Source organism: Cucumis sativus, chromosome 2 (genome assembly GCF_000004075.3).
Source record: "Cucumis sativus cultivar 9930 chromosome 2, Cucumber_9930_V3, whole genome shotgun sequence".
Lineage (NCBI taxonomy): Eukaryota > Viridiplantae > Streptophyta > Magnoliopsida > Cucurbitales > Cucurbitaceae > Cucumis > Cucumis sativus.
Genome location: NC_026656.2, coordinates 2,104,235 through 2,127,931, shown reverse-complemented (window position 1 = coordinate 2,127,931; position 23,697 = coordinate 2,104,235). Strand labels below are relative to the sequence as shown.

Sequence of the window (23,697 nt, the reverse complement as noted above, 5' to 3'; positions counted from 1 at the left end):
TTTTAGGAAAAAGAGGATCGCACTTTTCTCCAAAATGGATTTTTTTATCATTTTGAAATTTACCATATTCCTTTTATGTCCAATTAGAGCCACACCTAACTTTCTAAATTTTAATTACCTTTTCTATGTTTTTCTTAATTTCAAATCTCATTTTTACTAATTTACCCCTCTTACTTTGGATTTGATTTCAATTTTCCTCTTTGTTTCTATTTTAATTCTTCTTGATTTTAACTTTCTTTTATAAAATATCATTTTTTTATTTTCATATTTTAAAATTTGTTCGATTTCAATTGTATACTTTTAAACATAAATTTTAGATTAAGTTTATTCTATAATTTAAATCCCTGCACTTTCAAACACTTGGGTAGAGTTTCAAAGTTAAAAGATATATATCTAATAGTTTTCTTTTATTTAACAATTTAATGTACTTATTTTTATTTTTGAAAAGTGTTTAATTGTTGAAATAATATATATATATATATATATATATATTTATTTATTTATTTATTTATATAACAAATTTTTAGATTGTATCGATAATAAATATTAATATATTTTTATTTAATATTAATAAAAGTTTATCAATTTTTATAGAATTTAAAATTTCGTTAGAGCAGTAAAGAAAATATATATCTCTATTTGAAAAAAAATACATTACTTGTTAAACAAAAGTAAATGGACTTTTTTCCTAAATAACAAAAAGTTGATGTTTAATCTCCAAACAAACAATAACCTAATAACTATAAAATTAAAAACCCATATAGTTTACTTTTTCTTAATAAGAAAATTATTATTCATGACTTAAAAAAGTTTCAAAACTAAGAATAAACATACAATTTAATCTAAAAAGGTTAGAAAAAGAAAGGAAAAAATAAACTCCCAAAACGACCCCTCTTTCCTCAACATACGATAGAGCCATTTCTCAACATTTATAAACCCAAAATCGTAATTTCAAGTCAAATTCCAACGCCACTTTTCCAAAATAAAAAAAAAAAGCAGGTCCATTTGACAGAACTTAATAATTAATATAACATATCCAATTCCAATTCCAAGCCCCAAATCCCAAGTTCGTCCGTTCTCAAACAAACAAAAGAAAAACTCTCGATCTCAGCGATTTCACTACCAAAATCAAAGACAGAATTACAGAAAAAATTTCAATTCGAATTCGGAGAAAATGGAATCAGGGCAGAACGATGAGTACAGAGCGATCTTGATCAATTTCGAGCAGACGGAGCTTCGGCTTGGCTTGCCCGGCGGCGACGGCGGCGGTGGGAAGAGTAGTTCGGCGGGGAAGAGAGGGTTTATGGAAACTGTGGATTTGAAGCTTAATTTAGCTTCTTCAATGGCGTCGACGAAGGAAGAGGCAACGAATTTGGAAGAGATTAAAACTTCTTCACAACAGCCTAATGATTTTGCTAAACCTCCGTCGAAGTAAATTTTCTTTCTCTCCTTTTCTCATTCATGTTTATGCTTAACTTATATTAGAAAAAATATCTCTTAATTTTCTTGTTTGATTTTAAAAATATGAATTTATGTTATTTTCAAATATATTTGAATGATCATATTTTATCTCATTTTTTAAAACTATTTTTAGAGAATTATTTAGATATATAGTATTATGAATGTCCTTTGTAAAGTTTGGAGTATTTTTCATATCTATAATCTATATATTGAGTGAAAATCAATAGAATTTGAGTTATTAAGAACTAATTTTTTGCTTTATTAAGATACAAAAAAATTGATTTGTTTCAAAAGGGTAAAATTAAAATTATAATTATAATAGCATCAACTTTGTTTCTTTTTCTTTTTCTTTTTTTAAAAGCACATTAACTTTGTATTTTCTTTGTTATATATATAAAAAGTCCATTTATATAGAGTTCAATTGCCATTAGTCTTAGGAAAACAAAAGGTAATTTGTAAATTTTCTTTTATTCTATGGTTAACTAATTAAAAATGTTTAGCCATTTCTACTTCTATTTTGTTTTATTGTCATTTCCATTTTAGTTATAGAATTAAAGTGAGAAACTTAAATTTTTTAGTTCATTATTGATTTAACTTAGTAATATATATTCAAATTCTTGATATCAAAATGGTATTTTAATCATATGTGAAGCGTGATTATATTATAAAACAATTTGATGAATTAGTGTCAATCTAAAAATTTAAACCTTTTGATCTTCAAAGCTTCGTTTTTGTTTTTAAATTCATATATTTATATCAATTATTTAAAAATATTTTTCTTTTTCCCACTTGCTTGCCATTGTTAAAAATAATCAGTGAAAGTTAAGAGATATTATTTTTTTTTACTGATAAAATTTCCATTTTAAGACTAATAATAAACGGTACAAGAACATTTTTAAAAAACAAGAATTATAACAAAATTTATGAATGAAACTTCTATCGGTAATAAATTTTATAATAAGTGAAATTTAAATTTTGCATATTAAATCTAAATATTATATATATAACTCCCCACTCGAATATATATTTATATATAGAGAGAGAATGATTGTTGAAGATGATTGAAAAGGAGTTATTGGGATTATAAAAAAAAAAAGAAAAAGAAAAGGTTAAGATGACCTTAGAACACAACAAAGGTTAGAGAAGTTTGAATGCTTCGGTTGGTTGGTTGTCGGGAAAATTATGCAAAATTACAAAACATAACGAATCTTTTGCTTTTTTTCTCACCAACCAAACCTTCAACAAAAAACTTAAGTGTTTACTCCTAAAATAGAATTGCTTATAAATTGACTTTTTCTTTAATTACAAAATTAATATCTTCAACTCTAAAATTAATCAAGATTCAAAAAAGGAAAAATGATCCATTACTTCATTATATATTTTATTTGAGAAAAGAAAAAAAGATTTTGAAAGGAATTATATTTTGGTTGTTAAGGTTTCATTACATAACCATTTCACTTTTAACTTCTAAAATTAAGTTTATAAACACTATTTTCACTTGTAAATATATTTTTAGTTATGTTATTAAAAATCAAGCTCAAATTTGAAAATTATAGAAGACAAAAGGTTGTTTTCAAAAGATTTACAAATATAACAATATATCAATTGTGTATAGACTGTTTATATTTGTAAATATTTTTAGTAGATTTAGTTGAGTGTATTTGATTTTTATAATAAATTTAGATTGGAGTTAACGATTCAAACACAATTGAAGAGAGTTTTATGAATACATGTCTATTCACGATCATGGATGGGCCGATTGGATATGGCCCAAGCTCGGTCTAGGGCTAGGCCTCCCGGTGACTCAAGTGTCAACCCTTGGAAGGCTTGAACTTAAGTCATTGGATGATAATTTATTGGGAAGAAGTTAGTTGAGGTAATTTGAAGTTTGGTTAAATTGATAACAGAGCACAAGTAGTGGGTTGGCCACCAGTACGATCATCTCGAAAGAATTTAGGAGTAGTGTCGTCAAGGAAGGGGGGAGATGAGGGCGGGGCCGGGGGGTCGTTCGTAAAAGTAAGCATGGACGGTGCTCCTTATTTACGGAAGGTGGACTTGAAGTTATACGCCAGCTATAAGGAACTCTCTCATGCTCTTGCTCAAATGTTTAGCTCCTTCACCATTGGTAATCAATTTTTTTCCTTTTTCTTTTTCTTTCATATGGACAATCAGAGTCAATATCTATACATGTTTTACTGCTTTTATGTACGTTTTATAAATTTAATAATAATCAAGCTTTTCATGTGCAAACTTTTGATATTATTTATTTCTGGCACAATAATTTTATTTCTTTTTCTAGTTTAGATTCTAAAAGATTTGGTTAAATATTTTATTTTCAATGCGCAGGTTTTTTTTATGAATCTTTTAACATTAAAACTAAGTTATAATACATAAATTGGGAGTAGGAAAAAATCCAAATTAAAGCTTACTGTATACTTGATACTACATATTGTAGGGTTGACATTACATTACATGCTTCTTTTTAAACATTTTGGCTTAATTCTTATGTTTTTTTCTTTTAATAGTTTAAACGGGTAAGGGATATACTATTGGTTATGAGGTTATTTGTTTGAATCTTTGGACACATCTATTTTTACCCATGATGTAAAAATAAAACATGGTATTTTGTCCATTGTTTGGAGTTTGATATTCGAAAGAAAAATGGAAGGGGTTTGATGAATTTTTGAAAAAATTATTGTAAATGATGAATTTTTTATAATAAAATATCTAGAAATCTGTCAATATATATATATATATATATATATTTGAAAATGCACATAAATTATTTGAGTAATATATATTTTGAGATGGGAATTGACAGGAAAGTGTGAATCAGAAGGGATGAAGGATTTCATGAATGAAAGCAAATCAGTAGACCTTTTGAATGGGTCAGAATATGTACCTACTTATGAAGACAAAGATGGAGATTGGATGCTCGTTGGGGATGTCCCATGGGAGTAAGTATTATAATCAATTTTCATTCATTGTGCTTTACAAAGTATAACTAAATGTCATGTTAATTTGACATAGGATGTTTGTTGATTCATGCAAACGTTTGAGGATCATGAAAGAGTCTGATGCCATTGGATTAGGTAAGTCATCATCTTCTACTGTTTAAAATTAGGTAAACTATATCTCTCTCGTTTATGTATAAACAACATTTAGAAAAAATAATTGATTAAATGGTAAATTTGATCCCTATAGTCTACAAAAAGAAAAATAGTTAGAAATTCAAATCAATTTATACTTAAAATTTAGTCCTATTATTTTTAAAATTTTATTGAATCATAATAATTAAATTTTAACTTTCTTTCTACACTAAATATGTAATTTAATAAAAAGTAACTTTGATTTTTTTTTTAAAAATACAATGGGCTCAATATTTAATGTTATCACAATAGATTGCATGAAAAAGATAAATAAAAGAATATAAAGTTATCTATACATATACATATACATATGTGTTAATGTGTACATATTTTCTTTTGGATATATCTTCTTGATTTTTTAAATTATTTTCCACATACTTTCTTTAGGATCTATCTTCTGATTTTTTTTTAAATAATTATTTAATCATTGACAGCACCAAGATCAATGGAGAAACAAAAGAACAACAGAAGCTGAGCTGTTTTTGTCAATTTAACAATTTGTTTGATATGGTACCAATTTTCAATTTTTTCTTCTTCTAAATTAATATAATATATCTATATATATAAGAACAATTGGTGTTGAATTTGTAGGGATGCTATATAAATTCAACATTAGCATAGAGTGGTTTTAATTTCTACTTCAAACTTTAATTTCTCCCATCTCTATATTGCATTATTTTATGATAATCATCTTGACGTATTCATTGGTGTACGTACATATATAAGTAATATCTACATATCTATCTATATATTATTAATAGACATAATTCGTTGTTATATATACGTACACATATAGATAATAATATCGATAAAAACGAATAAAAAATAGCATGTTATCAACTTGAAAAGTTAAAATTTGTGTTTGCACTTTCACTTCTTCAACCTTCATTTTAAGAACTTTTTAAGGTAAAAAAAGAGAACTTTTTCTTAATGGAAGAATAATTAAATTCCGTCAACTTTTCTCTCTCTTTCGAATAAACATTGAAGATGCCATCTTGATCCTCTCACATGTGGTTACCACTTTTAGCTTTAATTAAGCTTCACGTGAAATATACAAATGGAACAATATGACGATATTATATCAATAGCTGTGTTTGGAATAATTAAATTTAAGAAGGAAAAATGTATTTACTTTTTTTACAACATTTTAAATTGTGTTTTACCATATTTTATTTTATATTGAGTAATTTTTAAAGGATCAAATTCACAAATTATTTTAAATAGAAAAACTTCAAAAAATATTTACAAACATAACAAAAACATCACAATCTACGTATAATATTACGTATAGTATTTCATGATTGACTAATATATTGGGCCTATTTGGATACTATTTTTAAAAAATAATTTAGTTCGTTTTTCTATATTTAAAAATAGCCACATTAAAATTTATTTTAGAACAATAATTTATAATAAATAAGTATTTACATTAGGGATACTTGCAAAAATGACAACACAAGTTATAATAATTAAGTTTATAACACACAAATTTTATTATTTACGAAAATAGCAAAAACAAAGCTCAGTTCACACCTTAAGAGGTAAAATGTCACAAATGCTCTCGTTATTAATATACATTTGATACACCTTGTACACGTCTGATACATCTAATACATTTTGATACACTTGATAGATACACTTGATATATACACTTGATGCACCTGATACTCTTTGATACACTGGTCAATACTTTTTTTATACAAACCTGAAACATCTTGATACACATAATACTTCTCTTGATATACTTGATACACTTGATTAGTTTGATACACTTAAAGACTTCACTTATAAGTTTGATACACTTGATACACCTCTAATAAACTTATATGCTTTCATTGGTACATTCAACAAATTTGATACGTTTGATGTATATGATATACTTGATACACCTGATGTACTGCAGATGCACTTAGTATTATTCACTTATACATTTGATTGATTAAATACACTTGATACACTTGAAGTTCTACTTATATAATTGATATTCTATTGATATACACTTGTAAACATGATTCATATACTTGATAATGATTCACCTAACTAATATGCTTTAACAATATATTGTTGATATACTTGATAATGATACATCGAGTTATATCATTGCATTTGTAAAAATAAAAATCACGTAGTAAGTATATCAATCGATTAGTTTATATAATATAAGTATATCACAACACTGACATACAAAACTGAGACAAAGTAAAACCAAAACAAAATCAATGTAAAAAAAATAAAACAAGATCATTTGAAATCAGATTCAACTCAAAATACACATCGAAAAAAGTAAAAAAAAAAATCACAAATAAAGTTAAATTACTCTGATCAACAACCATTATATTTCACATTGCAATTATTGTACTATTGATATTTGAAAATCAAGACTAAGATAGAAAGAATAAATAATTTTTCTCGTATAAAAATTAATAAATAATTAGAACAAATAAATAACGAGCAGAACATTAAAAAAAGGAAGAGAAATAAGTTATTGAACGATAGTTTAGAAATAATAACAAATTTAAGATGAAAAATATTTGTATAAGTGAAAATTTTACGATATTTACAAAATTATAAAACAATGTGTTATATTTGTTATATCATATTTTCAAAATGCTACCATATCCAATTTCCCTTTACCTTAACTTAAAACTTTTTTTTGTTTTTGTAGAAAAATGAAATAGCATATATTTAAAACCCAGTCGATATTCAATATTTGATGTAGAAAAAAAAGAACTCATACGATATTAACGACTCTAAGATATTCTAGAATTGGATTTCGTATAGTAACAAGTGGTCGATGTGGATGATGCTCTAATTGGTTAGCCTCAGCAACTCCACTTGTTGTTTTCTTTCATTTTCTTCAAATCTATAGTTTAGCCCTACAAGCCTCAGCTTTATTATATGTCGACCGCTGCTATATGGTTTAACTTTTCATACATCAATACAAAATAATAAAAATTTCCCCAAAGATGGAAGGAAAGAAAGAAAAGAAGAAATGTATTCATTACCTCAAAAGTTTATATATCGAGAATAAATTTTATTTTCACTCAAAACTTGGTATATCTAAATGTATTATAATTCAACAAATACTTTTTGATAAACTCTATATATAATAATTAAAATAGAATAAATTGAAAGCATAAAAAGGAAATATTGTTTTGGACTTTGCATTCGTTTAGATAGATAATTCAAAAAAAGAAATTAACCTGTCTACCAAATTCATATAACCAAATTAGAATTGCATACTAAATAAAATGGAATTTTCTAAATTAGAAATATGAGTTAAAATAATTTATCTAAAAATACAATGGTTGAAGAAAAAGAAGATGGAGTGATGGGTTGGCAGCGTCAATCATCGACCCTATCTTTGGAATATTCGCAAATCTTTGACTTTGTTTCTATAAATAGTAATCCAAATTGTTTTTCTCAAAACTCCTTTAACTTCCCCATAATTTCATTTGAGGTCCCTTTTCATATAATATTTTGCACAAAACAGTCCCCCCCCTCGTCTTCTCCGACCATGTTGTCAATTTCCAAGTATTTGATTCACACCTCCAACCTTTCTATTCATAGTGATTACTTAACATCTATCGCATTCATTTTAGGTAACAATATCTCCATCATCAACATTGCCTCATTTTAGAATTGAGTTCTCTCCAAACCCTACATCTAGAGTTCCTTCCATAACAAACTCATTTATTTTATTTCACTCAACAAAATTCTTCCCACATAAATTACTATTGTTTTCAAATATAGTAAAATTAATTAAAATATTTAGAAGGCGTTTGACTCTCATACTATGAAAGTAAAGTATACTATTTTAGTCTATTCTAAGTTTAGCTTATGGGTTAATCATACCTTATTTCTCACATGTTACTGTCCTCACTTTTCCAATTCACTATTTCTAACTACCACAAACATATATTATAATAATCTAGACTATAATAATCTACATTTCAAATACAAACTATTATAATAATCCACTCTACGTATTTTTAAAATTAAGCAAGATAGTATAAATACTAATATACTACTATCATTAATTAATTATAATTATAGCTGACAGAAATACAACAAAGTATTGCTTTTATTTGAGAAAAACGATCTTGGTAATTTATAGGGAAAAACAAAATACATAGATGTATTCTTGTTTTTCAAAATCACCATTGAGTTGACCCAAATCTTGTTCATATTTGAAGAAACATTTGTATGAAGGAAACCTTTTTTTTCCACTCCTATTTTCACACACGTCATCCCTCTTACTTCTTTGAACGATTATATCTTCTTCATACTACTTTTTTTTCTTCTTTCTTTTCACATGTAGTACACAATTTTAAATTGATTTTACACGTAATAAATTTTATTCTAATTTAACAAAAACGAGAAACGATTATAATTAAAACACAGAAACGGAAAATTCTTAAAAATAGAGAAAAAACGGAAATTTAAACATAAAAACTAAAAGAGTCGTTTCCACTTTCCCTTATCATCATAATATAAAAATATAAAACCATCACAAGAAGAGAAGAAAAGTGCACATTTCAATCATTCAACGCTATTTAACTCGGAAGATTAAGCTCTCAAAAACAAATATAAATTAAAGATTGTTTTGAAGATTCTTCATTTCACGATCATGGCGTCAAGGAGGATATCCTCACTCTTATCTCGTTCCATTTCTTCTTCTTCTTCTTCTTCTTCTTCGCTTCTCCTTTCCAAAGGTAATTACACAACTCAGTTCTTCTGATTTTTTTTTTTCAATAATTCTTCTTATGATCTCTGTTTTTTTAGAGAATTATCGATTAATTAACCGAATCAGGGAATCCCTTTTTTTGTTTTTGATCGTTAGATTGTGATTCTGTTTTCTATTTGTGGTTTTTTTATTTGATGGGTTGACTGTTTAATGGATTGAAATGAAACTGTATTATGTTTTTGATTAGGGAGAAGGGGTTTGAATGGAAGAACAATTGCTAAATATAGTACTGCATCTGCTGTTGAAGATCCTATCACTCCATCTGTGAAAGTGAATTATAACCAGTTATTGATTAATGGGCAGTTTGTGGATTCAGTCTCAGGTTTGAGTTTCTTTTTTTTCTTTTTTCTTTTAAAACACGATTTCTATTTTTTGAAACAGTTTTTTATATCATCGGTTATGTTTGTTTTCTGTTAATTTAGGAAAAACGTTTCCTACTTTGGATCCAAGAACTGGGGAAGTCATTGCTGAAGTTGCTGAAGGTGATGCTAGAGATATTGATATTGCAGTTTCTGCTGCACGCAAGGCGTTTGATGAAGGGCCTTGGCCTAAAATGACTGCTTATGTGAGCTCTTCTCGTTGAATTTAGCCGCATAGACCCTTTATTAGTGCTTTAGATGTTTACATTGGTTGTGCATATGTATGTAAAAACAATAGTTTGTGACTTTCCTTTAAGCATATAAATGCATGGATTCATTGACTTTGACTTTCCTTTTAATTAATGTGGCCTTTGTCTTTGATTTTTTTTTTTAAAAGACTTGTTATTGTATCTATGTTTACATTCTATATGTGTCCTCATATCCGTATCTATGTTTCTTAGCAAATCGATAACTCATTTGCAGGAAAGGTCAAAGATAATGTTGAGGTTTGCTGATTTGGTTGAAAAGCATGCTGAAGAAGTTGCAGCACTCGAAACATGGGATAATGGAAAGACATATGAACAATCGTTAAAAATTGAAATCCCGATGTTCGTACGTCTCTTTCGATACTATGGTGGTATGTTTAGTGAAGGTTTCAAGTTTAATTTTTGTACAACTTGACTTATCAATCAATGTGTCATAATTGCATGCATTGGCTACACTTTACCTCAGGATGGGCGGATAAGATCCACGGACTCACAGTTCCTGCCGATGGCTCGTATCATGTACAAACCTTGCACGAACCTATTGGCGTGGCAGGTCAGATCATTCCATGGAACTTTCCTCTGGTCATGTTTGCTTGGAAAGTCGGTCCGGCATTAGCATGTGGGAATACTATTGTTCTGAAGACAGCTGAGCAAACACCTTTGTCTGCTCTATTGGTGGCTAAGCTATTCCATGAGGTAGATGGCCAATTATCAAAAGCTCTTTCTTTCTTAGACATCAGGCTTAAACTGTTTCATCTTTCTATGACAGGCTGGACTTCCTGAGGGCGTTTTGAATATTGTTTCTGGTTATGGACCTACTGCTGGTGCTGCCCTTGCTAGTCATATGGAAGTTGATAAAGTAAGCCGTTCTTATACGTAATACTAAATTTACTTTCACCTACTAGATTAAACTTTTGAATTAATTGACGAATTAAGACTATTATTAAGAAAAAAAAACAAGAGACAATTGGTTTCTTACAAGTCTAGTTGGAATTTAGATTTTTGAATCTGTATCTTAATGATGCAGCCACATCAATAAATAAATATCTTAATGATGCAGCCACATCAATAAATAATTTATCTTTTTGTAGAATGACAAGATGGGTGAGTACTATATGAATAGATTCTTTGAATTGTCGTTTAATTGTGAAAAGAACCTGTTATACATTTGTTTCTCATTGAAACTAGATAAAGACTCATATCTAAGTCATTCTCATTTGATCTTTTGATTAGTGAAAATTTCTATCATAATCTTTAGATACTATAAGAGGGTGCTTGTAAATTCCACTCTTTTGTTCAAGAAGTTTGTGGCTCCATGACTTAAAATTACTAATTTTGTGCTTCATTAACACTTTACACTGTGGATCCCACAACTGCATAACTCTTCAAGCACTGAAAATGTCAATTCTTAAAAAATAAAAAGTAAGAATGAAACGTCGCTCTGTTCCCAGCTTGCTTTTACTGGATCAACCGAAACGGGGAAGGTTGTACTTGAATTAGCATCAAAAAGCAATCTGAAGCCAGTAACGTTGGAGCTTGGTGGAAAATCCCCTTTCATTGTATGTGAGGATGCTGATGTAGACAAGGCTGTGGAAATGGCACACTTTGCTCTGTTCTTCAACCAGGTACATAAAAAAAAATTGATCAAGAAGAAAACTTGGCATGATCTTATAACCGTTGATCTTTCACTAAAAGAATGATTTTCCCTCTGACAGGGACAATGTTGCTGTGCTGGTTCTCGTACTTTCGTTCATGAAAAAGTACACGATGAGTTTGTAGAAAAAGCAAGGAACCGAGCTGCGAACCGTGTTGTTGGTGATCCTTTCTTAGGTGGAATCGAGCAAGGTCCTCAGGTGAGTGAGCAAGAACTAGAACAGAACATAGCAAGTTCTGTATCAAGTTATCTTTGTTTTACAGCCAAGTCAATGCACATGCTCATAATGATTTTTATCCTACTTGAATCAAGAACAGGTTGATGCCGAACAATTCAAGAAAATATTGAAATATATAAAATATGGGATTGAAGGTGGAGCCACTCTTGAAGCAGGAGGAGATAGGTTTGGTTCCAAGGGTTACTATGTCCAACCAACAGTTTTCTCAAACGTCAAGGTCTATATCTTTTCACAGTTTTTTTACAACAGACAATATTTATAACTATCTTATGTAATATTTATAACTATCTAACATCATCATTCTCTGCATTTAGGATGACATGAAAATTGCAGAGGATGAGATTTTTGGTCCAGTACAAACAATCCTAAAATACAAGTAAGTGAAGGCTTCACTAGTTTCTAACTGAGTCTTTCCATATGATATGAGGGTTGATTTAGTTTTTTTTGGTAATTGTAGAGACATTGATGAGGTGATAAGGAGGGCAAATGCTAGTCGTTATGGACTGGCTGCTGGTGTGTTTACTCAAAACATCAACACTGCCAACCGGTTGACACGCTCGCTGAGAGTTGGGTCAGTATGGATCAATTGCTTTGATGTATTTGATGCTGCAGTTCCTTTTGGTGGGTACAAGATGAGTGGACATGGGAGAGAAAAGGGAATTTACAGCCTTAGCAATTACCTGCAAGTAAAGGCTGTGGTGACTCCTTTGGAAAACCCTGCTTGGCTTTAGGATTGATGGAAATGAATTCCATTGCATACTTTTCTCCCTTTTCTTGTTCTTTTTGTTGTTCACATTGTCACCAATAAATATGATGAGAGTCCTGTTTTCAGAAATAAATAAAATACATCCGTTCTTGACTTCTCAAATTAAAGCTCGTTTGAAATGCCTCTCTCCTACCTTTGACTATTCGATATATAATACAAGCTTTTGCTTGTTGAAATAATTAATTGGGAGTATATCGTAAGAAGGCAAGTAGCATCCCTCTACAATAGAGTTTTTTATATATACATATGACCTAGATCGCGATCGTTACTTTCTCTGTTAACTCCCTTCCTTGCACTCGTTTCTCCCCCATGCAAGCTACCTTCCTCCCTTCCTTTCTCCGTTACTTGTGGCCATTGTCCGAGTGTTCATCACTCGCTTCAACCACCACCTTTGAAATGCACTTGTCTACCTCAATCTTAATGGTGGACAAACCTTGATCTCCTCTTTCTGGCCATTTCACCAAAACCCCATTTCCATCCGCTCTTCCTCTAGTGTTTTAAGAGGAGAAATGTAAATAGGAGCGGATAACAAGGGAGAGTGCAGGGAAGGATAAAGTAGCTAGTCCAATATAAGAATTTTGTGATGTAAGCAGAAGATTAGTATAATTGTTTTTAAAATAATCGCAATCAAATTGAGTATTAATTAGAACTAAACATAAATGGCTGAGATCAGGATGCAATGGAATGCCATGAATCATGACACAGAACAGGACTCATAAACACAATAAATTCCAACCATGAATTCCCACTTTAATTCACCCCAAACCCTTGAAATCTCAAATGGGTTTTACCAATGCAGATTTGGAATCAACCCCACTTCTTAAAACCACATCCATCACTACGAAACCCAGAATTCTCCCCAAAGATTCATTCAATTTAGCTTACATAATCTACTTTACATTAGGATTAGGTTACCTCCTTCCATGGAACGCGTTCGTCACAGCAATCGATTACTTCTCCTATCTCTACCCAGAAACAAACATCGATCGAATCTTCGCCATTGTTTACATGGGGGTTTCCTTCATTTGCCTCATCTTCATCGTCTTTTATACCCAAAACTCAAACTCAAACTCAAGCTTCAGAATCAACTTGGGTTTGAGCCTTTTTGTGGTGACTCTGCTTTTGGTCCCTGTTATGGATGTGGTTTACATTCAAGGTAGGGTTGGATTATACAAAGGGTTTTATGTGACCGTCGGATCGGTGATTCTATGCGGGGCGGCGGATGCGGTGGTGCAGGGTGGAGTGATTGGCTCCGCCGGTGAGTTGCCGGAGAAGTACATGCAGGCTGTTATGGCTGGCAACGCCGGTTCTGGTAGTTATTTCTCTTCACTTCATTTCTTTTTTTCCCTTAGATAATTCCATGGCAATATCTCACATCGCTCACCCTTAGAAATTTGTTGTTATCGGAGTAGATGAAGAGGAAGAGATAACGGTGGGGTTGGGTTTGTGATGGGAATGTTTGTGACGAAGAGAGTTATTGTGAACGCCAACTGCATTCATTAATTACATGCATTCTAGTGGATTCCATAAATATAGTACGAAAGATTATTCATAATATAAGCTAAATATCAATAGATTATAGAAGCAATCTGTTAGATAGTACTAACCATTATCCCGTCAAGAACTCCATAACTTACAAAAATTTATCTACCTTAATACTTCCTGTTTCGTGATCAAATGATTTATTTATTTGTTTCACCTAGATCTCAAATAATTCTAGATGATGCTTTAGTGCGGCAAACAAAGAATATAGTTGCGTACACATCAATGTAGAATTTCAAATTTTATTTTGTTAATTTTTCCTTTTCTTCTATTGTCATGGAATTAAACAAAAACAACTATGTCACGTTCATTTAATTATGTCATATATATCAATCTAGTTATCATTTGATTAGGTTAAAGTTGAGTAAGACATCATTATAAATATTATTACAAACTTCATAATTAACTAAAACGTTTTTAAGCCATAAGAAAAAAGAGCAATACATTCAAAACAAAATAGTTATTAAGCGACACTTTAACAAAAAAAAAAGTTATCCTAAATTTGTGCAGGAGTCGTTGTTTCTCTTTTGAGGATTCTAACAAAATCAATATACTCACAAGATGCAATTGGCCTAAGAGAAAGCGCAAAACTTTACTTTGGTGTTTCCATTGTAATTATGGTTATATGTATAATATTTTACAATGTAGTTGAAAAGCTACCTATTGTGAAGTATTACAAGGAGTTAAAGATTCAAGCTATGATCATGGAAAAAGAAGAAAAAGGACCTCTAACATTGTGGCAAATAGTAAAGAGTATCAAATGGTATGGGTTTGGTATTATCCTCATCTATTTAGTGACTTTGTCAATATTTCCAGGTTACATTAGTGAGGATGTTCATTCTTCAATTCTCAAAGATTGGTACCCAATTCTTCTTATTTTTGGGTATAATGTGTTTGATCTTGTTGGCAAGTCACTCACTTTAGTTTATGTTATTCAAAATCTCAAGATTGTTGTTGGTGGATGTGTTGTGAGACTTTTTTTCTTTCCATTATTCTTTGTATGTCTTCATGGTCCTCTAGTCTTTAGGACTGAGATTCCTGTGATGTTGTTGACTTGTTTGATGGGTTTAACCAATGGCTATTTGACAAGTGTTTTGATGATGTTGGCTCCAAAGGTTGTCCAATTACAACAGGCGGAAATAGCCGGAGTTGTCATGGTTTTGTTTTTGGTTTCTGGTTTGGTTGTTGGTTCGGTAATGTCTTGGTTTTGGATCATTTAGCTTTGATATACATGAGATCATTTTGTTTGACCCAACACATGATGAACATAAAAGAGACCCCCAACTTATACCATTGGAGAAAGATATACGAATTACTTTTTCTAGTATGAATCGACTTTGAGATGAAACTTAATTGTTACTTCTTTACATTTTATCAAAAAGCAAAGCTTTGTTTTTACGTGAATCTATGTTTTCAAGTTCTACATGATCTTGTACGTTTAACCACCTTAAAAAAGTTAGTCAAATTCGTGATGCCTACATTACTGAAATGCAATCGTTTCTACGTAGTTGTAAAATCAAAATCTTTATAAATTTAGAGGGCCAAAAGTTCAAGTCATTCCCAACGATAATAGTGACGAGTCGTATAAGGATTGAAATGTAAGACTTTGTTCATGACCCATTATAAAATTGTAGTTTTAGATTATATTGTCATGTCAATGTTTGTATCGTGGCTTTCACATTCCCTAACATTGATCAACTTTTGCTTTTTCTAATTAAAACACGAAAAATGATAATGGTACTACTCCTAGTTGAGAACACTAATAAAACCTTATGTTATCTAATACTCGAACAAATTTTGTGGCTCAATGCAAAAATGGTTAATTAATTAAAAAATGTCCTATCCTTGACGGACATGTTGATCTCACATTAGAAAGATAAAGAGATCGTACCTTACAATCTTTAATTGTTATATCCTCGATGTTTAGAAATATAAAATGATGTTTATATAATATGTATTAAAAACTATCACCCAAATGAAAATGGTATAAAATTGGTAAAAGTTAATAAGAACATAATCTTATATGAATTAAATAATAGAAAAAAAATGCTCAAATAAATCACAAGGCATGTGAGGAGAAGAAAGGAAAGAAACCAAAACAAATATATTTATAAGAAAATGGGAGTTAGAATGTTCTAGATGTGGTTTTCTTTGATCAATTCTTGACCTTGACTTTATTATATTTATGATTGCAAAATCATAATTTTTTTTTCTTAATTATCAAAAGGAAAAGAAATGTCATTAGTTGGCCAATCAATAGATATCGATTATTCATTATACTTAATATCAATATATAGTCATGTTTTACTCTTCGGCTCATCCTATTCTACCCAAAATATCTTTAAATATTTATTTTGAGTGACCATGTAATCCACCTCATGCTTGTCAAATTACCTATAAAATATAACATGTAATAGATTTGTAAGATGCATACGTATAAGAGAAATCTCCATGAAATTCGGTGAAATCGGAAAAATAACGAAATTTGGTGAAATCGGATAAATATGAAATTCTTCTTAAAATGAAAAAAACAAAGTGCAAAATCTAAAATAATTTATTTATTTTAATATTATAGTTTCCAATATCCGTACTTAGGTTGAGTTTCAAATTTACATCAATAAACTATTTTTTTTCAAAATTTATTTTAGGTTGTGCCAATTCATAATTTTTTTAAAATAGGTAACATATTTCTTAATTTAATCACGTAAAAATACAATTCAAACACAAACTTTTGGTCCAATTAAAAAAAATTCAATCTACAACTTTAATTTGTTGCATTGATTAGTCAAACTATACACACACAAACAATATTAAATATATGCCTTGCTATGTTAATTATTCCAAGTAAATTAACTATTAAATTACAATACTTTAATAGTTATATAAAGTTTATAGAGAAAAATATTCTTTGTCCTTAATCTCATGATGTTATTAAGTTTGTTGCAATGTTTTGAGCTCAAAGATTTTAAAATCTTATATTAGTATTTCTTTTATTTTTTAAAATTAATTACGAAGATGAAAAATAGAAATATCAAATTATAATTAAGTTAATATTTTGAAACGTATAAAACTAAAATTATGAACTATAATTTGGTACATTGCATGTGCCTTTTCAAACAAAAAGAAACAAAAACAATTATGGTAATGGAATGTGCAAATCTTGACCTTTTTTTTTTTTCTTTTCTCTTAAGATATCACAAATAAGAACTCAAAATCTCTTAAAACTTTTGAGCTTCCCTAAAATCACTCTTTCATTTCACCTATATATATATTTCCATAAAAATAAAAAAATACAACCCTTCTTTTCTCTCTTTTTTTTCATCTAATATGTTCTTTTTTTTAATAAATTAAATGAATTATACTCGCTTTTAAAAAATCAAATTTAACTAACACAAGTTCGAATTTTGGTGTAGGTGTTATGTAAAGGTTTGTGGTTCTCTAAAGTCTAAGTCTAATTTGTATATTTTGGAAAATGTGTTAGTATGATAATAAAAAATAATAAAAACGTAGTTTACACTTTGCTAATATTGGCAATAGAAGTAGAGTGGGAAAAGTAATCAATCTGTTCTTTTTGTTGAAGTTTAAAAGCAATCCTATCCAAAGTGAAGGGTCAAATTTTAGACACTCAAATTGCATAATAATTTAACTCATTTGAAAATCACAATCAAATTACTATTTAGTTCTAGTTTTGTCAATTTCGGTTTAATTTAATCAATTTGAGAGGATTAGTCACATTCTAAATCATTTTGAAACACATTAATTATACCCTTGATACACTACATGTTTTAGAATAATTATAAAAATTACAAAAATATGATTTTAACCATATGAGAATTACTCTCTAACACGTAATATTTTTTATTTTTTAATATTTTTAAGATGGTGTTTTAATAACTAAGGTATGTCATGACAACAAATATCACATTATCAAGTTTTGTGAAAGACTGGAAAATGGTCCAACTTAGCCAATTTTTAAAAATTTCCCAAATTTACAACACAAAAATCAATAATATTTTCTTTGCCTTGTATAATATTAGATAACATCTTTTTCTAGGCTAATCATATTGTATTGTAAAATTATCACCATTGTTTTAGTTCATAACATGATATTAGTTCTTTACACAAAAAAAGAGATAATAAAATGTTGTATGTCAAGGATCTTTTCAATAACAATTATTTAATTTAGATGTTTTTCTGAAATAAAAATAGTTCACCTGACATCTAGAAGTGTTAGCAATAAAAACAAAATATGTAATTCAATTTTTTTAACCTCAATTATACAGAAAGAAAAAGTTTTATTATGTATAAATTAATAAAATTGAAAAATATCAAAATATTGAGGAAAAGCTAAGCACTTATTTTAAATGAGGTATGTACTCTAATGTACACCAAATAATATGTTATATAATTTTGTTAAGGTGTTTATTAACTAATTCTAAAAAAAAAACTATATTAATGATTTGATTATACTAATATATAGAAAAATCTTCTTATTTTTAGCCTATACTTTTATTTGTTTCGTTGAGGATTAGCGTATGTATAATGAACCTAAGATTTTCTTTAATCATCAAAGAGAAAATTCAAATTTTGCTATCCAAACCTACGTTAAGATACGTCTACGTCAAAATAAATAACTAGTCAAAATGGAGAATTCAATTATTAATTGCAAAGAAAATTCAAAGGATGGCTAAAAAATGGACTAAGGGCCAAAGTTAGTTCAGCAAAATTGATATCGTGAAGAGAAGGATAATTAAAATAAGAAAATAGAGTTGAAAAGTATACACCAAAATTTCTCTATAAATTAAAGGCACTCTCCCAATGAAACTTTACCTACAAACAAAAAGAAAAAGGCTACAAAAGTTGTATAAAGGAGAGAGTTTATATTCTTAGAGAGAATTAAGAAAGGCAAAGAATGGGGAAAGGAAGTATTATGATGATATTGGTGTTGGCTTTGGGGGTTTTGAGCTTAGCAAATGCTCAAAGTGCCACAAATGTAAGAGCTACCTATCATTTGTACAACCCACAAGACATCAATTGGGATTATCTTAGGGCAAGTGTTTTTTGTGCAACATGGGATGCCGACAAGCCTTTGGAATGGCGTCGTCAATACGGTTGGACTGCCTTCTGTGGCCCTGTTGGCCCTCGTGGCCGTGATTCTTGTGGACGTTGTTTGAGGGTAAGAAAATCTTTTAGTTGATGTGATTTTCATTGTAATAAATAACCTCAAAGCCATTTAATATACCATAAAAAAAGAAAGGAGAGTATTTTTAATTTGAGAAACTTTGATGGGTATAATGCAGGTGACTAACACTGAAACGGGAGCTTCGGAAATAGTAAGAATTGTTGATCAATGCGCAAATGGAGGGCTAGATTTAGACGTGAATGTGTTCAGGAGGATTGATACTAATGGAAATGGAAACTTGAGAGGCCATCTTATTGTCAACTATCAATTTGTCAATTGCTAAGATCACTATTTTAAATTTCATTTCATTCCTCCTAGAAGAAGAAAGAAAGCCATGTTCTAATGAATAAAGTATATGAATAATAATAAAGTATGAAATAAAGGTTATTTTTCTTTGATTTAATTTTAAAGCATTGCTTTGAAGTACTTTTAATTATATAAATACTTCAATCTTTTTAAGAAAATAGAAGTTCTACCTAGTAGTGTCATACTGGACAAAAAAAAAAAAAAAAAATTCCATACAATATATATTAAATACACTAATTCGAGAAAATTTGAACTTAAAAAATATCAATTTATTTTTCGACATATTCAATTAAAACTCTAAACTAATAATGATGCATTAATGTACCTTTTTCATTACTTTTTGTTTTGATGAATTTGTTTTTATCTATATAATATAAATTGTGAAAAACAACCTTTAGTATCAAGTTAGAGATAATCAAAATTATAGATAAAGTCATGAAATCTCTAGTCAAACGAGATGTGTTTATGTCTAGCTAAGATCAAATGACAACTTATATGTTTAGACTGTTAATCTATATATTCAGTTGTTAGATCTACTTTTGTCCTAACCTTTCCAACATTGTCAAGACATCACTAATATTTAATGGTTCACTACTGTCCACAAATGTTAAAATTTATTTTTTATAGTTTATAATTAAAGACTATTTATGAGAATTTTATTAAATCACGAGGGCTATTTTTGAAGTTAAATCAAGCTATATGGACAACATATTAACATTTAAAATTACACATAACGACTAAAGTCTAACGTTTTTTCAATTTATAGGAGTCAAATTAATTTGCAATTTAATCGTTGATGATGCATATACTTAAATGTACGTATCAAATTATATAATTTTGCTAAGATATCACTGCAATAAAAACACTTTTTATGTTTGAATTTGATGGAAAATGGTCAAAAACATGTTTGGTGATAAATTTTCGACCACCTAGATCTCATTGGGAGCTTCTCTGGACGAGAAAAACCAATTGTCGGGAGTTATCGTAAACTTTTGACGCCTTGTATACGACATTAAGAGAGACATAAATTCTTGACGAGTGAGTGATGATTCTTCGTCGGGAGCTTGCTTATCTTCCAACGTCAATGTTACGACGTCATGAGTTTGTTTCATAAACTCAATTTTTGCAATGCTACGACTTTTGACGACATACTAGCCATCGAGAGATATTTGAACTCCTGACACCTTTTCGTCATGAGGTAGTACACTATCCAATTTTATTATTTTTATTTTTACTTTTGTTTTATAATTTTGATCTCAATAACAAAAAATTCATAACCTTAGTAAACAAGTTCATATACATTCTCACGATTTGATCCAACAGTATATTTTAAAAATCTTCTATCCCAAGTTCAAATCAATTCTTTCTATTAAGCATAATGGTTAATGAACTCAAAAAACTTCCACATACAAAGTTGAAGAGAAAGTTTAAATGTAATTATCTAATTATCTAGACCTACATTAATTAAGATATAATCTACCTCAAAAAAAAAAAAAAAAACTAGTAAGAATTGAGAATTCAATTGTTCATAACTGGGGAAGAAAATTCCGAGAGGACGGCCAAATTAATGAAATAATAAGAGCCACATTTATTATTACTAGGCAATATTGATATATGAAAAAAATCGAGTTGAAAAGTATATGAACTCATATTCTTCTATAAATTAAAGCTTCCCAATGGAAGAAAAAACTACAAACAATCATAATTGAAGAGAGTTATTAGAGAGAATTAAGAAAGGGAAGAATGGAGAAAGGAAGTATTGTGATGATATTGTTGTTGGCTTTGGGGGTTTTGAGCTTGGCAAATGCTCAAAGTGCCACAAATGTAAGAGCTACTTATCATTTGTATAACCCACAAAACATCAATTGGGACTACATGAAGGCAAGTGTTTATTGTGCAACATGGGATGCTAACAAGCCTTTGGAGTGGCGTCGTCGGTACGATTGGACTGCTTTCTGTGGCCCAGTTGGCCCTCGTGGCCAAGCTTCTTGTGGACGTTGTTTGAAGGTAATTAAATCTTACTCTTGTTGACGATGAAGATTTTGTATAAATGCATTTTTAAACTTTTCTTCATCCCTACAAAATCGTCATGTTTTAAAAGTAACCTTAAATTAAAGTTCGCTTAATCCTATATTGTGATCAAGCAGAAAATTCTTTAAGCTGATAAATTTTAACGGGATGTAACATGTAGGTAACTAACGTTGAAACGAAAGCTTCAACAACAGTGAGAATTGTTGATCAATGCTCCAACGGAGGGTTAGATTTGGATATAAAACCATTTAAAGCGATTGATACGAATGGAAATGGATACAAGAATGGCCATCTCAAGGTCAACTATGAGTTTGTCAATTGCTAATTAATCTACTTTAGTTTCTTTTCATTCTTCCTAAAAGAAGAAAACAAAATCATGTTCTACTAAATAAAGTATGAAGAAATAAAGGCTTTAGTTTATGAGCTCTTTTTTATGAAATAAAATGAGTTTTCAATAACCATATGGCAATGCCTTTTTTTAGAATTATCTCTGTTAAAGAATATTAGTTTATGTTTGAAGTACTTTTTACTATATACATAACACGGTCATCCTAGCTACTATATATTTTTCTTTGATGATTGTATATATATACATCTCTTTAATCTACTCTATAATTAAACTAAATCACTCTTTATTTTGTAAGCAATTAAAAAGCCAACGACACACTAAAAACCAATGTTCCTGAATTTTACGTGAAGAAAAATCGATCATTAATCTTTGGGAAGATATCTGTTCACTTTCGGGTCTCTGGACTAGCAAATCCTCTATGTTTGCAAATTACAATGCATCGTCTATAACTATCAATTTAAATGCTTTCTAGCCTTTTTTTGTATTGGGCTTATCTCTAGCCCTCTAGCTTTAGTTCTTATGTATTGTTTTTATTCCCTATTGTTCCTGTACTAATACTTCCTATATTAATGAAAGTAGGGATGATGAAACGCGTCCACTAGTAAAGATGTCTAGGTGCATCTACTGACACGTTGTATCTTTTTTAACGTAACTAAGGACTATATTAGATCATTGTTTAAATCTAACTTTTAATAAGTGTATTGATTTCTTCTCATTACATGTGAGACTAATAATAAGTCTATCAATTAAACTTCTAAAATTTTATAAAAAAATTAATTTGGATATTTCACAATATCCCTTGAAAATCATTTATATGGATTATTTCTAATAATTCATTTTGTTAACCTAACATTTCAAGGAGTCTACATACGTGTAAGAATTATATGATGCCTTGACAATTCAAGAAAATAATCTTAATAACGAATATAAATTGATCATGTATAAAATGTGAAATTTAATTGAAATAATCATAAATTTCACGTGATATTTTTTCAAAAGAAAAAACCTAAAAAATGGTGTAAAAATGATCATTACAAAAGTTTAGAATTTAACCTAATACAAAAATCCACTCGAAATTTTAAGTGATATAACATCTATGTCATTAATATAATACAACGTATCGACCTATCGGCAGATATGGTCTACGAAGTCGCTGAATTCAATATACTTTTGCAATTATATTTTCTTCTCAATTAATACATATACGTGTGGAACGGACCTTCGAATAATTTTAAGAATTACATCAAATCTTTTATTATAAATAATGTATAATAATAAGGTGATTGCGTCAAAGAGGCTGAATACTTTCTTGTAGGACTAGTGGGTTAGTATGAAGTACTATAGCTAATTGTGTTAAATATTCAACCTTACATGTGCTTATAAATGAGAACCCATTAAGAACATTAGCTTTTGGTCAAGGAAGAAATTGGAACCCATTAATGAGCAAATGAACGTGCTTTATTCATAAAATTCCAAGGGCGGCTAAATAATATTGAATAAATGTATTTTATTAAAAAAAACTTAAATTTATTAAATTAATTTACTCAATTTTATGCTTAATCGGTAAATATTTTCAAATCTAGTAAAATATCATTAATGTCCTATCTCACTAGATGTGCCAATTTGTTTGCACGAGATTTTCGAGAA

General features: G+C 29.3%; 5 protein-coding genes and 1 long non-coding RNA gene across 6 annotated transcripts; 5 read left to right on the top strand and 1 right to left on the bottom strand.

Moving 5' to 3' along the window:
* Window positions 1–1,039: 1,039 nt before the first annotated feature.
* Window positions 1,040–5,310, top strand: LOC101216767 (auxin-responsive protein IAA16). The gene is made up of 5 exons (XM_011650452.2): window positions 1,040–1,431; window positions 3,369–3,586; window positions 4,283–4,418; window positions 4,492–4,553; window positions 5,045–5,310. Exons 1-5 carry the CDS (start codon window positions 1,175–1,177, stop codon window positions 5,083–5,085), a joined length of 714 nt encoding a protein of 237 aa, XP_011648754.1. The 5' UTR covers window positions 1,040–1,174; the 3' UTR covers window positions 5,086–5,310.
* Window positions 5,311–9,122: 3,812 nt separating this feature from the next.
* On the top strand, window positions 9,123–12,742 carry LOC101202756 (aldehyde dehydrogenase family 2 member B7, mitochondrial). Its single transcript, XM_031881079.1, has 11 exons — window positions 9,123–9,325; window positions 9,545–9,679; window positions 9,780–9,922; window positions 10,200–10,353; window positions 10,449–10,678; window positions 10,752–10,841; window positions 11,434–11,607; window positions 11,698–11,835; window positions 11,954–12,091; window positions 12,189–12,250; window positions 12,332–12,742. The coding sequence occupies exons 1-11, from the start codon at window positions 9,241–9,243 to the stop codon at window positions 12,603–12,605; spliced, it is 1,623 nt and encodes a 540-aa protein (XP_031736939.1). The 5' UTR covers window positions 9,123–9,240; the 3' UTR covers window positions 12,606–12,742.
* On the bottom strand, window positions 12,655–14,205 carry LOC116402109. Its single transcript, XR_004214540.1, has 2 exons — window positions 13,556–14,205; window positions 12,655–13,129 (listed from the first exon to the last, which is right to left on the bottom strand). It is a non-coding gene; the product is annotated as an uncharacterized LOC116402109 (long non-coding RNA).
* On the top strand, window positions 13,129–15,486 carry LOC101202995 (equilibrative nucleotide transporter 1). Its single transcript, XM_004139188.3, has 2 exons — window positions 13,129–13,952; window positions 14,693–15,486. The coding sequence occupies exons 1-2, from the start codon at window positions 13,421–13,423 to the stop codon at window positions 15,400–15,402; spliced, it is 1,242 nt and encodes a 413-aa protein (XP_004139236.1). The 5' UTR covers window positions 13,129–13,420; the 3' UTR covers window positions 15,403–15,486.
* Window positions 15,487–19,001: 3,515 nt separating this feature from the next.
* Window positions 19,002–19,767, top strand: LOC101203717 (pathogenesis-related protein PR-4). Its single transcript, XM_004139191.2, has 2 exons — window positions 19,002–19,358; window positions 19,483–19,767. The coding sequence occupies exons 1-2, from the start codon at window positions 19,095–19,097 to the stop codon at window positions 19,645–19,647; spliced, it is 429 nt and encodes a 142-aa protein (XP_004139239.1). The 5' UTR covers window positions 19,002–19,094; the 3' UTR covers window positions 19,648–19,767.
* A 1,579-nt stretch (window positions 19,768–21,346) lies between these two features.
* LOC101203229 (pathogenesis-related protein PR-4A) lies at window positions 21,347–22,237 on the top strand. Its single transcript, XM_004139189.3, has 2 exons — window positions 21,347–21,677; window positions 21,862–22,237. Exons 1-2 carry the CDS (start codon window positions 21,414–21,416, stop codon window positions 22,024–22,026), a joined length of 429 nt encoding a protein of 142 aa, XP_004139237.1. The 5' UTR covers window positions 21,347–21,413; the 3' UTR covers window positions 22,027–22,237.
* The last annotated feature ends 1,460 nt before the right edge of the window (window positions 22,238–23,697 follow it).

Coding starts and splice junctions, on each gene's coding strand:
- LOC101203229 (XM_004139189.3), top strand. CDS start 21,414: ATGGAGAAAGGAAGTATTGTGATGATATTGTTGTTGGCTTTGGGGGTT. Junction 21,678..21,861: donor CTTGTGGACGTTGTTTGAAG/GTAATTAAATCT, acceptor TGTAACATGTAG/GTAACTAACGTTGAAACGAA.
- LOC101202995 (XM_004139188.3), top strand. CDS start 13,421: ATGGGTTTTACCAATGCAGATTTGGAATCAACCCCACTTCTTAAAACC. Junction 13,953..14,692: donor GGCTGGCAACGCCGGTTCTG/GTAGTTATTTCT, acceptor AAATTTGTGCAG/GAGTCGTTGTTTCTCTTTTG.
- LOC101202756 (XM_031881079.1), top strand. CDS start 9,241: ATGGCGTCAAGGAGGATATCCTCACTCTTATCTCGTTCCATTTCTTCT. Junction 9,923..10,199: donor GGCCTAAAATGACTGCTTAT/GTGAGCTCTTCT, acceptor ACTCATTTGCAG/GAAAGGTCAAAGATAATGTT. Junction 10,842..11,433: donor GTCATATGGAAGTTGATAAA/GTAAGCCGTTCT, acceptor CTCTGTTCCCAG/CTTGCTTTTACTGGATCAAC.
- LOC101216767 (XM_011650452.2), top strand. CDS start 1,175: ATGGAATCAGGGCAGAACGATGAGTACAGAGCGATCTTGATCAATTTC. Junction 1,432..3,368: donor TTTGCTAAACCTCCGTCGAA/GTAAATTTTCTT, acceptor AATTGATAACAG/AGCACAAGTAGTGGGTTGGC. Junction 4,419..4,491: donor GTTGGGGATGTCCCATGGGA/GTAAGTATTATA, acceptor AATTTGACATAG/GATGTTTGTTGATTCATGCA.
- LOC101203717 (XM_004139191.2), top strand. CDS start 19,095: ATGGGGAAAGGAAGTATTATGATGATATTGGTGTTGGCTTTGGGGGTT. Junction 19,359..19,482: donor CTTGTGGACGTTGTTTGAGG/GTAAGAAAATCT, acceptor GGTATAATGCAG/GTGACTAACACTGAAACGGG.